We start from the raw sequence: 16629 nt of genomic DNA, 5'->3' as shown, positions 1-16629 counted from the left end.
CCTCGGATGAAACAGAATTGTCTATTGCTTTGTTTTGTCTGGTCAAATTAGGTCTGTGAAATGGGTGCGTCTTGTCTTGCTCTGGCAGCAGTTCTAGCCCCTCCGGTTCAGCTGCAGCATCACCTGCCACCATGACCATGCCCAGGCCAATCAGGAAGTGTGGACGAATGACCAATTGTGTTGGGCCCTAGCGTCCAAACTCTCCTGAGATGGCCTATTTATACTGCACTCTGTCTGTCTCCATTTTCTTGCCTGTGATAAAAAGAACTTTCCCTGTCTCTGGCTTTGGTTTGCTATTCTCCTGTGTATATTCTTGGCCTGTCTTTCTGACTATTCTATTGCATTCCGGTTCTGTACCGCACTGTTTTCTCTGTTACCAACTTGGTTTGTTTGACCGTGATTATACGTTTGTTCATTCCCTGTTTGTGCTCCAATGCTGTTTTGTTGTATGTAAACCCTTTTGTACCCTGACCTTTTCCCTGAATTCCATGCTGTGTTGTTTGCACATGGCCACACATCATTTCCTTTATTAAATAACAATGTGGGAAACTTCCTACAAGGAGGATCTGGCAAATGAAAGAAAAAATATTTACAGACTTTAGATGGGTTATGGGGAAAAGTACCTCAGAGGGATCATGCAAATAGGAATATCATCAGGTAATGCTAACCTAATGGGAGATATTTTCTACAAAGGCTTGTCTAGCAAATGCAGTAATTACCAACAGGGGTGACCTGATAAGTGGTCATCTGAAATGTGTACATTACCAGCACTTTTTTCATTTAATTCCTTTAAACTGAATGACTGGAAAGACGTTTTTGGCCTTTTTTGTACCTCAAAACGGCCCAAAAAAAAAACTATTGTTTTTTTGGTACAAAAGACAATGTATGAACAAAGCCTAAAATTGTCTATAGTCTTAAACCTCTCCAACATTTGATGCCAGGCAGACTGGATGAAGCAGGCTCAGGAGCAGAGCACAGTTCATAATCCTGCCTTTAGTGGCTGAGATCAGACATCTCCCTATGAGGAATTTTTTGTGCAGGTTCATTTATGATACTAACTACTAAATTTTGATTATAATCCAGAAGGTTTGATATCTAGCACCTGCCACATTACAATGATAATGGATTAAAACAATTATAATGCATTTAACTCTATCTTTGAAATGAACCTTCTGCATAAATGTCTGCATTCTTGGCCTACTTTTACCGATTTTAGCCATGTTTCAATTACACATACACAGCTTGGGGAAGGGAAAACAGATGGGGCAGAATTACTCTTGGGTATAAATGGTAAATCAGCTGTTAAATAGAGGCATTTTATATACTTCCTATAAATAAGAGATGCAAGTGGGATAGATAAGTGAAGTGACAAAAAAAACTTAAAATGTGTCTAATTACTTTTCATTTTGAGACTTCATCATGATGTAATTTCCTCATATTCTCATATGTAATGTAAAAGACACGGTTTATTAAGAATCAATATGTACTAGAATAATGTCTGCACACATAATCTGCTAGTTTACTTTAGCATTCATGTGCATGAACGGATCTCTATGAGGTTACTAATACTGGGCATCCATTACACAAGATATTCATGCAAACACACAACGGAATGTTTGTCAAGTGATATTTGGCATAGTGAGGAAATATATTGGACCAAAGCTGGTCAAAAACATTAGAGAATGTGGGGAGGGAGTAAATACACATTTAAAATGCCACATCTGTTGATAAATAATGAAATGATCATTTAAAAAAGTTTTGAGTATATAAATGGTTATATTGTTAAATGTTTGCTTAGCTGTTCTAACACAAATGATAGATGTACAGACAGACAAACAAACCGTTAGATAGCTAAAAATATAAAGAACAGCACAACTACTAAAAAGGAAATATGAAGGTGCCCGCAGTTGTATGAGCCCTGGTGAGAGGCTCATATAATCAAAAAATCCAAGAAGTCCGCAGCACACAAAAATTTAAAAATAGTGATAAATAGCAACGTTTTTATTCCATTTCCAGTGCAAAACAAGTGCTACATTTCAGCAGCCTCACACTGCCATACTCAAGCATGCTTCAGTATGGTGGCATAAGGCTGCTGAAATGTAGCACTGGAAATGGCATAAAATACATCGCAATTTTTTCACTTGATTTTTGTGTGCTGCGGACTTCTTGGATTTTTAGATAGATAGATATAGATGGAACTATATTTTTGACAAATTATGTCAGTGGAGAGAAAGGTTTTGGATTTTTAACACCAACCCTATGGTCCTGGGAGGGAAAAGCTGCTGCTAAAACAGTCTGGCTGCAGCTTACCCCTCCCCATGGACAACACATGAACCGTTGCACGTGCAGAATGTTTATGTGTATGGAAACGTTGGGAGAAACAGCTAAATAAATAAATAACCAACAGTTATTGAAAATGTATGGTCACGTTTACTGATAGCATGCCACACTTTTCTGACTTACTGATGTGTATATGGCAGATAAAGGGCATGTTCACATGGCAAGTAAGTTATAGTGTTGAGCGAGAATATTCAAAATGCAAATTTTTACCGCGAATATCGGCCCTTCCTAATTTTGCAAATATTTAGAATATAGTGATATATATTCGAAATGCCGAATATTAATAAAAAAATTTTATTTAATTTTATTTTTTGCGAATATCGGCTCTTCCAGTCAGAGGACACTGATCCCTCTCTTCTTTTAGGTGAAAGATATAATTGCACATGCGCACTATGCGAATTTCATTACGAATGTTCGCATGAAAGGGAAAAAAAAGAACAAACATAGCTATTATGCAAATTTTGCGAACTTAGGATGAATATTCATCCATATATTCGCGAAATATTGTGAATTCAAATATGGCCCCTGCCGCTCATCACTAGTAATTTATTTCTTGCCATCAATAGGAATTTCAGGGCAGGCACCCTTGTGTTGCTCGTGCCTTGGAGAAAGCTGTGATGCAGACTGCACATGTGCACATGCCCTTAAAGGGGTACTCCTATCCTAGACATCTTGTTACGCCGAGCGCTCCGGGTCCCCGCTCCTCCCCGGAGCGCTCGCTTCACTCTCCCCGCGGCAGCGCTCCGGTCATGTCCTCTGACCCGGGGCGCTGCGATTCCGCTGCCAGCCGGGATGCGATTCGCGATGCGGGTAGCGCCCGCTCGCGATGCGCACCCCGGCTCCCCTACCTGACTCGCTCTCCGTCTGTTCTGTCCCGGCGCGCGCGGCCCCGCTCCCTAGGGCGCGCGTGCGCCGGGTCTCTGCGATTTAAAGGGCCACTGCGCCGCTGATTGGCGCAGTGGTTCCAATTAGTGTGTTCACCTGTGCACTTCCCTATATCACCTCACTTCCCCTGCACTCCCTTGCCGGATCTTGTTGCCTTAGTGCCAGTGAAAGCGTTCCTTGTGTGTTCCTTGCCTGTGTTTCCAGACCTTCTGCCGTTGCCCCTGACTACGATCCTTGCTGCCTGCCCCGACCTTCTGCTACGTCCGACCTTGCTTCTGTCTACTCCCTTGTACCGCGCCTATCTTCAGCAGCCAGAGAGGTGAGCCGTTGCTAGTGGATACGACCTGGTCACTACCGCCGCAGCAAGACCATCCCGCTTTGCGGCGGGCTCTGGTGAAAACCAGTAGTGGCTTAGAACCGGTCCACTAGCACGGTCCACGCCAATCCCTCTCTGGCACAGAGGATCCACTACCTGCCAGCCGGCATCGTGACAGTAGATCCGGCCATGGATCCCGCTGAAGTTCCTCTGCCAGTTGTCGCTGACCTCACCACGGTGGTCGCCCAGCAGTCACAACAGATAGCGCAACAAGGCCAACAGCTGTCTCAACTGACCGTTATGCTACAACAGTTACTACCACAGCTTCAGCAGTCATCTCCTCCGCCAGCTCCTGCACCTCCTCCGCAGCGAGTGGCCGCTCCTGGGATACGCTTATCCTTGCCGGATAAATTTGATGGGGACTCTAAGTTTTGCCGTGGCTTTCTTTCCCAATGTTCCCTGCATCTGGAGATGATGTCGGACCTGTTTCCCACTGAAAGGTCTAAGGTGGCTTTCGTAGTCAGCCTTCTGTCCGGAAAAGCCCTGTCATGGGCCACACCGCTCTGGGACCGCAATGACCCCGTCACTGCCTCTGTACACTCCTTCTTCTCGGAAATCCGAAGTGTCTTTGAGGAACCTGCCCGAGCCTCTTCTGCTGAGACTGCCCTGTTGAACCTGGTCCAGGGTAATTCTTCCGTTGGCGAGTATGCCGTACAATTCCGTACTCTTGCTTCAGAATTGTCCTGGAATAATGAGGCCCTCTGCGCGACCTTCAAAAAAGGCCTATCCAGCAACATTAAAGATGTTCTGGCCGCACGAGAAATTCCTGCTAATCTACATGAACTTATTCACCTAGCCACTCGCATTGACATGCGTTTTTCCGAAAGGCGTCAGGAACTCCGCCAAGATATGGACTCTGTTCGCACGAGGCGTTTCTTCTCCTCGGCTCCTCTCTCCTCTGGTCCCCTGCAATCTGTTCCTGTGCCTCCCGCCGTGGAGGCTATGCAGGTCGACCGGTCTCGCCTGACACCTCAAGAGAGGACACGACGCCGTATGGAGAACCTCTGCCTGTACTGTGCTAGTACCGAACACTTCCTGAGAGATTGTCCTATCCGTCCTCCCCGCCTGGAAAGACGTACGCTGACTCCGCACAAAGGTGAGACAGTCCTTGATGTCTACTCTGCTTCTCCACGTCTTACTGTGCCTGTGCGGATGTCTGCCTCTGCCTTCTCCTTCTCTACAGTGGCCTTCTTGGACTCTGGATCTGCAGGAAATTTTATTTTGGCCTCTCTTGTCAACAAGTTCAACATCCCGGTGACCAGTCTCGCCAGACCCCTCTACATCAATTGTGTAAATAATGAAAGATTGGACTGTACCATACGTTTCCGCACGGAGCCCCTTCTTATGAGCATCGGATCTCATCATGAGAGGATTGAACTTTTGGTCCTCCCCAATTGCACCTCGGAAATTCTCCTTGGACTTCCCTGGCTTCAACTTCATTCCCCTACCCTGGATTGGTCCACTGGGGAGATCAAGTGTTGGGGGTCCTCTTGTTCCAAGAACTGTCTAAAACCGGTTCCCAGTAACCCTTGCCGTAACTCTGTGGTTCCTCCAGTAACCGGTCTCCCTAAGGCCTATATGGACTTCGCGGATGTTTTCTGCAAAAAACAAGCTGAGACTCTACCTCCTCACAGGCCTTATGATTGCCCTATCGACCTCCTCCCGGGCACTACTCCACCCCGGGGCAGAATTTATCCTCTCTCTGCCCCAGAGACTCTTGCCATGTCCGAATACGTCCAGGAGAATCTAAAAAAGGGCTTTATCCGTAAATCCTCCTCTCCTGCCGGAGCCGGATTTTTCTTTGTGTCCAAAAAAGATGGCTCCCTACGTCCGTGCATTGACTACCGCGGTCTTAATAAAATCACGGTTAAGAACCGCTACCCCTTACCCCTCATCTCTGAACTCTTTGATCGCCTCCAAGGTGCCCACATCTTCACTAAATTGGACTTAAGAGGCGCCTATAACCTCATCCGCATCAGAGAGGGGGACGAGTGGAAAACGGCATTTAACACCAGAGATGGACACTTTGAGTATCTGGTCATGCCCTTTGGACTGTGCAACGCCCCTGCCGTCTTCCAAGACTTTGTCAATGAAATTTTTCGTGATCTGTTATACTCCTGTGTTGTTGTATATCTGGACGATATCCTAATTTTTTCTGCCAATCTAGAAGAACACCGCCAGCATGTCCGTATGGTTCTTCAGAGACTTCGTGACAACCAACTCTATGCCAAAATTGAGAAATGTCTGTTTGAATGCCAATCTCTTCCTTTTCTAGGATATTTGGTCTCTGGCCAGGGACTACAGATGGATCCAGACAAACTCTCTGCCGTCTTAGATTGGCCACGCCCCTCCGGACTCCGTGCTATCCAACGCTTTTTGGGGTTCGCCAATTATTACAGGCAATTTATTCCACATTTTTCTACCATTGTGGCTCCTATCGTGGCTTTAACCAAAAAAAATGCTGATCCCAAGTCCTGGCCTCCTCAAGCAGAAGACGCCTTTAAACGACTCAAGTCTGCCTTTTCTTCGGCTCCCGTCCTCTCCAGACCTGACCCTTCCAAACCCTTCCTATTGGAGGTTGATGCCTCCTCAGTGGGAGCTGGAGCTGTTCTTCTACAAAAAAATTCTTCCGGGCATGCTGTCACTTGTGGTTTTTTCTCTAGGACCTTCTCTCCAGCGGAGAGGAACTACTCCATCGGGGATCGAGAGCTTCTAGCCATTAAATTAGCACTTGAGGAATGGAGGCATCTGCTGGAGGGATCAAGTTCTCCTGTTATTATCTACACCGACCACAAGAACCTCTCCTACCTCCAGTCTGCCCAACGGCTGAATCCTCGCCAGGCCCGGTGGTCTCTGTTCTTTGCCCGATTTAATTTTGAGATTCACTTTCGTCCTGCCGATAAGAACATTAGGGCCGATGCTCTCTCTCGTTCCTCGGATGCCTCAGAAGTTGAACTCTCTCCGCAACACATCATTCCACCTGACTGCCTGATCTCCACTTCTCCTGCCTCCATCAGGCAGACTCCTCCAGGAAAGACCTTTGTTTCTCCTCGCCAACGCCTCGGAATCCTCAAATGGGGTCACTCCTCCCATCTCGCAGGTCATGCGGGTATCAAGAAATCTGTGCAACTCATCTCCCGCTTCTATTGGTGGCCGACTCTGGAGACGGATGTTGTGGACTTTGTGCGAGCCTGCACTATCTGTGCCCGGGATAAGACTCCTCGCCAGAAGCCCGCTGGTTTTCTTCATCCTCTGCCTGTCCCCGAACAGCCTTGGTCTCTGATTGGTATGGATTTTATTACTGATTTACCCCCTTCCCGTGGCAACACTGTTATTTGGGTGGTCGTTGATCGATTCTCCAAAATGGCACATTTCATCCCTCTTCCTGGTCTTCCTTCTGCGCCTCAGTTGGCTAAACAATTTTTTGTACACATTTTTCGTCTTCACGGGTTGCCTACGCAGATTGTCTCGGATAGAGGCGTCCAATTCGTGTCTAAATTCTGGAGGGCTCTCTGTAAACAACTCAAGATTAAATTAAATTTTTCTTCTGCATATCATCCCCAGTCCAATGGACAAGTAGAAAGGATTAACCAGATCTTGGGTGATTATTTGCGACATTTTGTTTCCTCCCGCCAGGATGACTGGGCAGATCTCCTCCCATGGGCCGAATTCTCGTATAACTTCAGGGTCTCTGAGTCTTCCTCCAAATCCCCATTTTTCGTGGTGTACGGCCGTCACCCTCTTCCCCCCCTCCCTACTCCCTTGCCCTCTGGTCTGCCCGCTGTGGATGAAATTTCTCGTGACCTTTCCATCATATGGAGAGAGACCCAAAATTCTCTCTTACAGGCTTCATCACGCATGAAGAAGTTCGCGGATAAGAAAAGAAGAGCTCCCCCCGTTTTTTCCCCTGGAGACAAGGTATGGCTCTCCGCTAAATATGTCCGCTTCCGTGTCCCTAGCTACAAGTTGGGACCACGCTATCTTGGTCCTTTCAAAATTTTGTGTCAAATTAATCCTGTCTCTTATAAACTTCTTCTTCCTCCCTCTCTTCGTATCCCTAATGCCTTTCACGTCTCTCTTCTCAAACCACTCATCCTCAACCGTTTTTCTCCCAAATCTGTTCCTCCCACTCCTGTTTCCGGCTCCTCGGACATCTTCTCGGTCAAAGAAATTTTAGCTGCCAAAAAGGTCAGAGGGAAAAATTTTTTTTTTAGTGGACTGGGAGGGTTGTGGTCCTGAAGAGAGATCCTGGGAACCTGAGGACAACATCCTAGACAAAAGTCTGCTCCTCAGGTTCTCAGGCTCTAAGAAGAGGGGGAGACCCAAGGGGGGGGGTACTGTTACGCCGAGCGCTCCGGGTCCCCGCTCCTCCCCGGAGCGCTCGCTTCACTCTCCCCGCGGCAGCGCTCCGGTCATGTCCTCTGACCCGGGGCGCTGCGATTCCGCTGCCAGCCGGGATGCGATTCGCGATGCGGGTAGCGCCCGCTCGCGATGCGCACCCCGGCTCCCCTACCTGACTCGCTCTCCGTCTGTTCTGTCCCGGCGCGCGCGGCCCCGCTCCCTAGGGCGCGCGCGCGCCGGGTCTCTGCGATTTAAAGGGCCACTGCGCCGCTGATTGGCGCAGTGGTTCCAATTAGTGTGTTCACCTGTGCACTTCCCTATATCACCTCACTTCCCCTGCACTCCCTTGCCGGATCTTGTTGCCTTAGTGCCAGTGAAAGCGTTCCTTGTGTGTTCCTTGCCTGTGTTTCCAGACCTTCTGCCGTTGCCCCTGACTACGATCCTTGCTGCCTGCCCCGACCTTCTGCTACGTCCGACCTTGCTTCTGTCTACTCCCTTGTACCGCGCCTATCTTCAGCAGCCAGAGAGGTGAGCCGTTGCTAGTGGATACGACCTGGTCACTACCGCCGCAGCAAGACCATCCCGCTTTGCGGCGGGCTCTGGTGAAAACCAGTAGTGGCTTAGAACCGGTCCACTAGCACGGTCCACGCCAATCCCTCTCTGGCACAGAGGATCCACTACCTGCCAGCCGGCATCGTGACACATCTTATCCCCTATCCAAAGGATAGGGGATAAGATGTCTGATCACGAGGGTCCCGCCGCTGGGGACCCCCGCATTATTGCTTGTGGCACCCACCTGTGTTCTCACCGGAACCGCTGGAGGGTCTGAGTCGCGACTCTGGGAACGGAAGTCCGTGACGTCAGGACTCCTCCCCCGTGTGACGTCACGCCCGTCCCCTCAATGCAAGTCTATGGGAGGGCGCGTCACGACTCAAACCCTCCAGCAGTTCCGGTGAGAACACAGGTGGGTGCAAGAAATAATGCGGGGGTCCCCAGCGGCGGGACCCCCGCAATCAGACATCTTATCCCCTATGCTTTGGATAGGGGATAAGATGTCTATGGTGGGAGTACCCCTTTAAGAGCAATGCCAGACTGAAAATAATAAAATTTGTCATTTTTTTACAAAAATGTACATTGCTGGACAATCCCTATTTTTACCGGTATTTATTCATTGAAGGAAGATTATGCATTTGTTTTCCTTTCACTAATATAATAGCATTCCCAATTTAAAATAAAAAATGTTACAACTTAAATAAGAAAAAAAAATACAATACTATCAGTGTCATAAATTTAGATACATATAATGTACATTCTCAGTATCACTTACTGACACTAGCTGTTTTCTTTTTTCACCTAGCATGGACAGGTAAAGGTTAATTAACTCTAGGTAGGACGTGGGTGTTGTATAGTATCGTCTCCGTAGTTCTGCATAATAGCGGTCAGCCATTTCTGTAACGCTCACATGAATTTCCACACACATTTCTGAAAGCCTCTCCTTCATCTCCTCCCGGCCAAGGTCAATGTTGGTAAAAAACGTTTGTGAAACTGAGAGCAAAGCTTCTCTAGGCCACTGCAAATAAAGCCAAGACAAAAGAAATGGCAAATCTCCTTTGTAATAGTATTTGCTTAACTGGAGCAGAAGAAATGATGTTTCATAACAATGAGAAATGTTTCCCATGGCCATTTTAAATATCCATATAAAAGTAACCAAAATCAAACACATATCCTCAGTTCTCATTTCCACCTTGCATTTAAAAAAATGAAATACGTGAGGTTTTTCAGAACATAATTTACCAGGTTCTCAAGAGTAAAACGAGATTTAAAGGTTATGCATATGTAATTATATTAAAAAGAAGATAATACCTCATTGAAGCCTTTCTTTGCAATAGTGTCATTCCATTTTGCAGGCAGTAAAAGCATTAGGATACAATCATTACTATTACAGGTGATAATTTTACTATTTTGACTAAATGGATTATCAATAAGGTTTGCATTAGGCTAGGTTTCCATATTTTTTTATTTTTTTAAAACTGCCACTGCAGTTTTGAGCCAAAGTCAGAGATGGATCAAGTAGGAAGGAGACGAGTAAGTTCGTCCTTTATATTTCCCATTCCTTTTTAACACACTTCTGTAAAAAAAAAAAAATAAAATAAAATAAAAAAGTGTGGAAACCTAGCCTTAGTAAATGTGGCTTAAACCAAAGCTGCCAGCTCGGCCATTGATTGCTTTAGTCTGCAGAAATTACTTCCACTCTTAAAGTGCTCTGAGTGCTTGAAAAAGATGGATACAGTTTTAGAAGACCTGAGCCTGTGATCTAGGACTTTTCCAGGTAATGAGAGCACTTTTAAAGCAGAAATTATTATTATATGTAGACTAACGCAAACAATGGTCAAGATGTCAGGTTCTGTTTTGGCTGCATTTACTGTAAATTAGCTAATCACTAGTTTTCATATTACTAAGCCACATAGGAACACCAAATCTAGAAAAGAATGATAAAATTACACAGGGAATAAACTTGCCCACACTGTCTGTTGGACAACAAGATTTCATTTATGATCTTGGAAAAGTCAAACAAATCCCGAACACAGTATAATTTCCTGCTTACTGTGACTTTTTTTTTTGACTTAAAGGAGTACTGCAGTCTTAGACACTTATCCAGGATAGGGGATATGTCTGATGCTGGGTCCCCGTGATCTCCCGTACGGGGACCCGGCATTGCCGTGGCTCTGGGCGGCTAATGCGCGTGTCATCGTCCTCAATAAGGTCGACGACATGCCCCTCCGTACAGCTCTATGGGTGACCATTTACTCAGAGACTTTAAGGGCTTGCTGGCACTTGTAGTAGATATGGTCAATTTAATGCAGGCACCGTTGACTTGACAAATGATGACTGTGACTGACTTGACTGATGACGGACAATACTGAGACTGTAGCTTACTTGTAGCTGCTTGTGGCTGCAGACTGGACTTGAGGTCTCTTATGACTCTGGACACTCACCTAGACTCAACTGCACTGGACCTCATCAGGAAGCAAGAGAGCTAAGAGAGAGAGCAAGCTCCACCCACGGCTTATATGGGGAGACTAGCAGGGAGCCCATAGGCCACCCTTGGATAATCTGGTCACTGATACCTCCTGGGTAACAATCACATGACAACTCCCATGACAACTTTCTTAAAGTTATAACACCTCTTTACAAATTTTATAAAACAATTGGTGAAACATATGTGCATGGGGGAACAAGTGCAAGGGAGGCCCAGGGGACACTGCAGGAGGCTGCCTGACAGGACAGAAAGGGTACGGGGTGACACCTCCCATACTGGGACACCACATCATCAACAGTTATCTGTGTATAAGTGTGCATAAGGAGAGCTGTTAGTCACTGAATAGCACTGCCCACTAGACTACTTAGCCCAGAATAAGCACATGATTCATATGAATAAAAATTGATCCTGAAACTCTTCTCATAAAACTATATATCAATCTGCTCATTTCCTTCAGTTTTATCGCATGATGCCTGCAGATTGGACTGTGTTTTCAATGTGGCATGTTGCCTTTAATGGTAGTACGACCCCTTAAATGATGCCAATATTTTTGATCACAACATAGATCTGTGATATGGCTTCCATTTAAACCACAGGTTTTCAACTTACTCTCGGGTCCAACAAGGCTCAGTCATGGAAAGAATGGCACTGAATGCTAGTTTTTCCATTCCATCTTGGAATTTGCAACAAGGCCAGTGGCACAAATGTAAACAAAGCCTTACCGGGGGTCAGAAAAAACCCTTATAAGGGCTTCAAACACGACTAAGGTGATACTAATAACGATAACAAAGATGCCGGTGTTCATATAGGGGTTGTTTAAGATTTAAAAACACTACACATAGTAACGATGTTCAAGATTACAGAGTTCCTCTAGACTGCAAGGATCCAATTCTTAGCACTAAATTCTTAAGGTTCTAATGTACTAACCTGTACAAACCAGTCTATAGTACAGCAATTGACAAGTGATGGAAACATACGACATCTTGCTCTAAAAGCCTCTCCAACTGGACTCATACAGAGCACAATGTGTAGCTTCTGACGTACTCGGTTGATAAAATACTGAAATACCTAGATTGCAAAACCAAAGACGAAGCTTGTTTATTACAGTGCTAAGTAGGCAGGTGTGTTATTTAACAGTTAATAAAAGTAATTAGAAAAAAAATATTTAAGAAGAGGTTGAGCTCTAATGGTGGAAGCATCAGCACAAGCCTGTAGGCAATGTGACAGAAACATGAAATCTAAACTGAAAATTAGGATGTAGTTACGAGTTGTTATCCTTTGGGATTCCTGGCAGTACTTAAATGCATAAAGTATCTAACTCCTCTGAAATACAATTTAATTGTGTCATCTAACTAGCGTGTGACAATTTTTTTTATTTTTGTTATTTCTTCCTGTAAGCTCAAAGGGTACCTAAAGTTTTGATCAGTGGAGAGCTGAGACCTCCACTGATCACTAAAATGAATGGACAGCAGCAGTCAGCTGAGAATCCGTACATCACTTGCACCACTCTCTGAGCAGAGCCATGGGGTCACAAGCATGAACAGGCGCAACACTCAGATGAGCGCTAATGCCTGTCAATTAGTGAGGGTCCCACTATGAAATGTCCAATGTTTTTTTTTAGGCGCCCTTAAAGTCTAAATATGCTTTATAAAATGCAAATACATTTTATACAATGTAGATAACAATATATGTATATTTCTAATATACATTGGTTGAAAAAATTGTATATTTTTGGGTGAAAAAATACTGTCCTTGCAGCTATGTATGCCTGTATGTCTCTATGCGGAGACAATACAGGAAATGTGGGTGGGATAAACAGGGCTCTGTGCAGGCTCCTGGCTTGTCAATCTTCCTGCTGTGAGAGGCCAGGGTCAGAGTCCTGCTTGTCCCGCCTAATTCCTGTATTTTGGCTCTGTGCAGAGACGCACAGGCAATAGCTGCAAGCACAACACAACATTTCTGTCACATTTTGTTTAGACATTTTTTTAACCAATGTATAATAAAAAATATACATATTGGGGGAGATTTATCAAAACCTGTCCAGAGGAAAAGTTGCTAAGTTGCCCATAGCAACCAATCAGATTGCTTCTTTCATTTTGCAGAGGCCTTGTTAAAAATGAAAGAAGCGATTTCATTGGTTGATATGGGCAACTCAGCAACTTTTCTTCTGGTCAGGTTTTGATAAATCTCCCCCATAGGCCCTGATTTACTAAGAGTGGAGTGTAGGTTTCTTTGTGGGGTTTTTATTCCCTACAATTTTTTTCTACGGTATTTACTAAGGTTTCCCTACATTTTCCACTTTCCCTACATTTTGCTTTTTACACATGCTCTGATCTGTAGGGTTTTCCTCAGCTAAAATCCACCACATTTTATGTGGAAACCTTAGTAAATATCATGGGTTTTTGTGAAAATGTCGGGAACACGCCCCTTTTCGGTGACCACACTCCATTTTCCCGATGGCTATGCCATGGTTTTCTTAGTAAAATGGAGAGTTAGTCGTTTTTTTTTTTTCAATTCTGGCGCAAAGTCAGAATCTGGCGCACAAGCCGACAGAACATGTCGGGTTTATAATAGTAAATGAGGGCCATAGTGTTGTTATCAACATTATATAAAAAGAATTTAGCAAATGACAGTGCCCATGGCTGCCCACACACAATAATTTCTGTTGGCAGATGCCAGTGTTTTTGCATGGGATTATTAATAATAATAATGATAATAATACCAACAACAATAATAATAAACGAATAATACAGAGTTTAGGCTTCATGCACCCAGGGATATTATGGCACTCATTGAAGTCTACTGGACCCTACTCCCCCTCTGTATGCCTCCACTCTCATTCAGGGATTTCATATGAATCTGCCCTCAAAATAAGGGTGCTACAATATGTTGGTATACCATTACTTTTACAGAAGAATATCTCTGTACTACAATGCTGTACACAGACATTACATTACATTGGAGAATACAAAGTGGCTAATGGATTGGCCATGTTTTATCCTCTTTTACTCTTCCACCTTACAGAAATAAAATGCATGTTTACCGAAGTTGATAAATGCCAGCTAAACACATTTAGTTTGGGAGTTATCTAATGTCTCTGGCCAGTTTATGCAATACAGATCCACAGTATGAACCATAGCTTGGCTGAGACAAACACTTATTATTATTAAAATAAAGGGGTTGTAATGCTCTACTGCCATGTTCACCTTTGGACCCTCATGATCATCCATTGATGGCATATTAGAAATACTGAATTTCTACAATAAGCATATATATATCATATATATGTACCTCATCTCGGTTTCCTTCGGGTATCCCAGCTTCTTTTGCTTTGGGTCTAGTTGCAGCCAATACAAACTCTAGCTCATCTTTCTCAAATAAATTAGGCACTTCCCCAGAATTCAGCATGTTGTTGATGTCTTCCAAAAACTCCTCTACAACAATCTACAGAATTTAGAAACAGTTGTGAATAGATAAAGTTGTTTCGTTCTCTGTGTACCAATGCAGATTTGTCATCCAGGAGTCTTAAAGAGCTGGGGGACAAGCCATGTGGACACAATAATGGGTCAAATCATTTGTCCCCAAACTCCCCAAGAACCCTTAACAAAAAGGACATTAAAAGATTTCAAAAAGAAGAAACTGTTCCACAAAAAGAGATAAATAAAAGCATTGTAACCAAATCACTGAAAAGTCCAACATTTAAAACATGGAGGTAAATTGACATTTTACAGTCCAGATATGCTAGATATGTTTGTCTGAAGACATTAAAGGAGTTCTCCCTATATTACAACTTAGAATCTGTCCACAAGCATCTGATTAGGGAGGGTGTGTGTGTGTGTGTGTGTGGGGGGGGGGGGGGGGGAGTGGGGGGCTGACCAGTAGGACCCTCTCTGATAATGAGAACAGGGGTCCAATGTTCCATGCTGTGAGTAGAGCTGCAGTCAGGCATGCCGGATTAATGGAGATACCAAAATAAAAAAAGCTCCTAGTGCATCATTGGTGGGTAACAAACCAGGTAAACAAATAGTTGTGCTTACTGCTGGTAACTGTGTTAAGAAGACAAACATTTGTAAAGGAATATACATATAACACAATCAGGTCAGTTGCCTTGGATCATTTCGAGTTCCTCATTAGATTCGGCAGTATTATAGTAGATAAAACTTATGGAAAAATGATCCAATGCTGGTGTTACTCTCAATACAAATTATAAGTTATTTATAAACTTCATATATAGAATTCATAAAACAGCACTTTATACCATGTTTCAGGTTCAAACCCTTTCTCATGGAGGTAACAGTGTAAATGGAGCAGCAGCATGGACAATCTATCTCCAATATACTCACACAGGGGCCCAAAGACCCCTATTCTCATGACTGGTGGGGAATACAGCAGTCGGACCACCTCTTATCAGCTACTTATCCCTAACTCTGTGGATAAATGATTATTTTTTTCTATCTCATATAGATAAACATATTGATTATAAAAAGCACTTTCATCTGTATGAGGGATGTTTCATGTAGCCAGAATGTTCAGATAATAAAGGGTCCATCATTAAAAAACACTTCTGAAATGTAACAGACACAAGGGAAAAGTTTTGAATAGTCGGGGCCTCTGTGCTATGTGAAGAGTTTCTTAAATGACAGGGACACTTTAACCAAATATTGTTTTGTGTCATATCAGTAATTTGAGCATTTCTCATAGCATATAAAAGCACAGTGAGCACCCTCTTATTGTAGTGATTTATTTTAGAGACTGAAACCTCCACTAGGGAGGAAAGACTTTCTTCTGGACTAGTATGTACCTTATGTGACTTTCTTTGCGTTAGTCTTTCTTAGGATAGGACATTTTAATCTGTGATTTAAATCTTAAATTTAAAGATATGCCGGTTTGTGTAGTTTAAAACTCTCAGCAAAACAAAGAAAGCTGTATTTGATCACCTCTGTTTACCTGGGTGTCTGTAAAGAGAAAAACCATGTCCTTGTCTTCTACTCCAGCCATTTTGTACAGTTTCCTTAGGTCTTCATGGAAAGAGTCATAGTTATATCCACGACTCAGCTCAATTTGAAAGCACTTATATCCACATATATGGGCTGCAAGTCTGGTAAGGGACTGTTTGCCTGTTCCACCAACACCCACTAAAAGGGCATTTCCCCTTTCCTGACGGATCATTCGAGCAATCCTAAGAATAAATATAGTTAGTATGTGAATAGTTTACACATAAAGTGTAGAAAATAAAAAGTTTATTCTCCCTGTTCTCCCTTCTAAGTTCCCAAAGTCAATATAAATGTACATACTGCATGAGAAAATGCAATCAATACTATGTATCTATTAGTGCATTGCTTTTTTCCTGGATAGTCCTAAAAGAGGCTACTGTACAATAGTATTTATAGCCTTTACCTGGAGACATGCTCTACTGCATCCTGGAAAAATACCAACTTGACATCTTTAGTGTTAGTCAGATTATAGTCGTCAAGATAGTCCTGCAACACTGATCTAATCTTGTCCATATCCGTCAGGTCCTCATAAACCCTGTCAGACTTGTCTGCTCCAACCTACAAACAGAACTTGCTTGATGACATTGTTTATAGGATGAAGAAGAGAAAGTTAGGAGAAATACTGACACATAAGAGGTTAAGAATTTGTGGAA

General features: G+C 43.8%; 1 protein-coding gene across 4 annotated transcripts in view; it reads right to left on the bottom strand.

Annotated features, from left to right (window-relative positions):
* The window catches only part of DNAH6 (dynein axonemal heavy chain 6), a 400640-nt gene that overhangs the window by 139553 nt on the left and 244458 nt on the right, over positions 1-16629 (bottom strand). For all 4 annotated transcript variants that reach the window (XM_056568811.1, XM_056568814.1, XM_056568815.1 and 1 more), the window contains 5 exons: positions 16380-16534; positions 15930-16161; positions 14274-14426; positions 11910-12050; positions 9270-9512 (listed from right to left, as the gene is read on the bottom strand). In XM_056568811.1, the coding sequence (XP_056424786.1) occupies positions 9270-9512; positions 11910-12050; positions 14274-14426; positions 15930-16161; positions 16380-16534 (924 nt within the window). The remainder of the gene's footprint in view (positions 1-9269; positions 9513-11909; positions 12051-14273; positions 14427-15929; positions 16162-16379; positions 16535-16629) is intronic.

Source organism: Hyla sarda, chromosome 1 (genome assembly GCF_029499605.1).
Source record: "Hyla sarda isolate aHylSar1 chromosome 1, aHylSar1.hap1, whole genome shotgun sequence".
Classification (NCBI taxonomy): Eukaryota; Metazoa; Chordata; class Amphibia; order Anura; family Hylidae; genus Hyla; species Hyla sarda.
The sequence above is the reverse complement of the archived record's forward strand: the minus strand, read 5'-3'. Positions and strand labels throughout refer to the sequence as shown.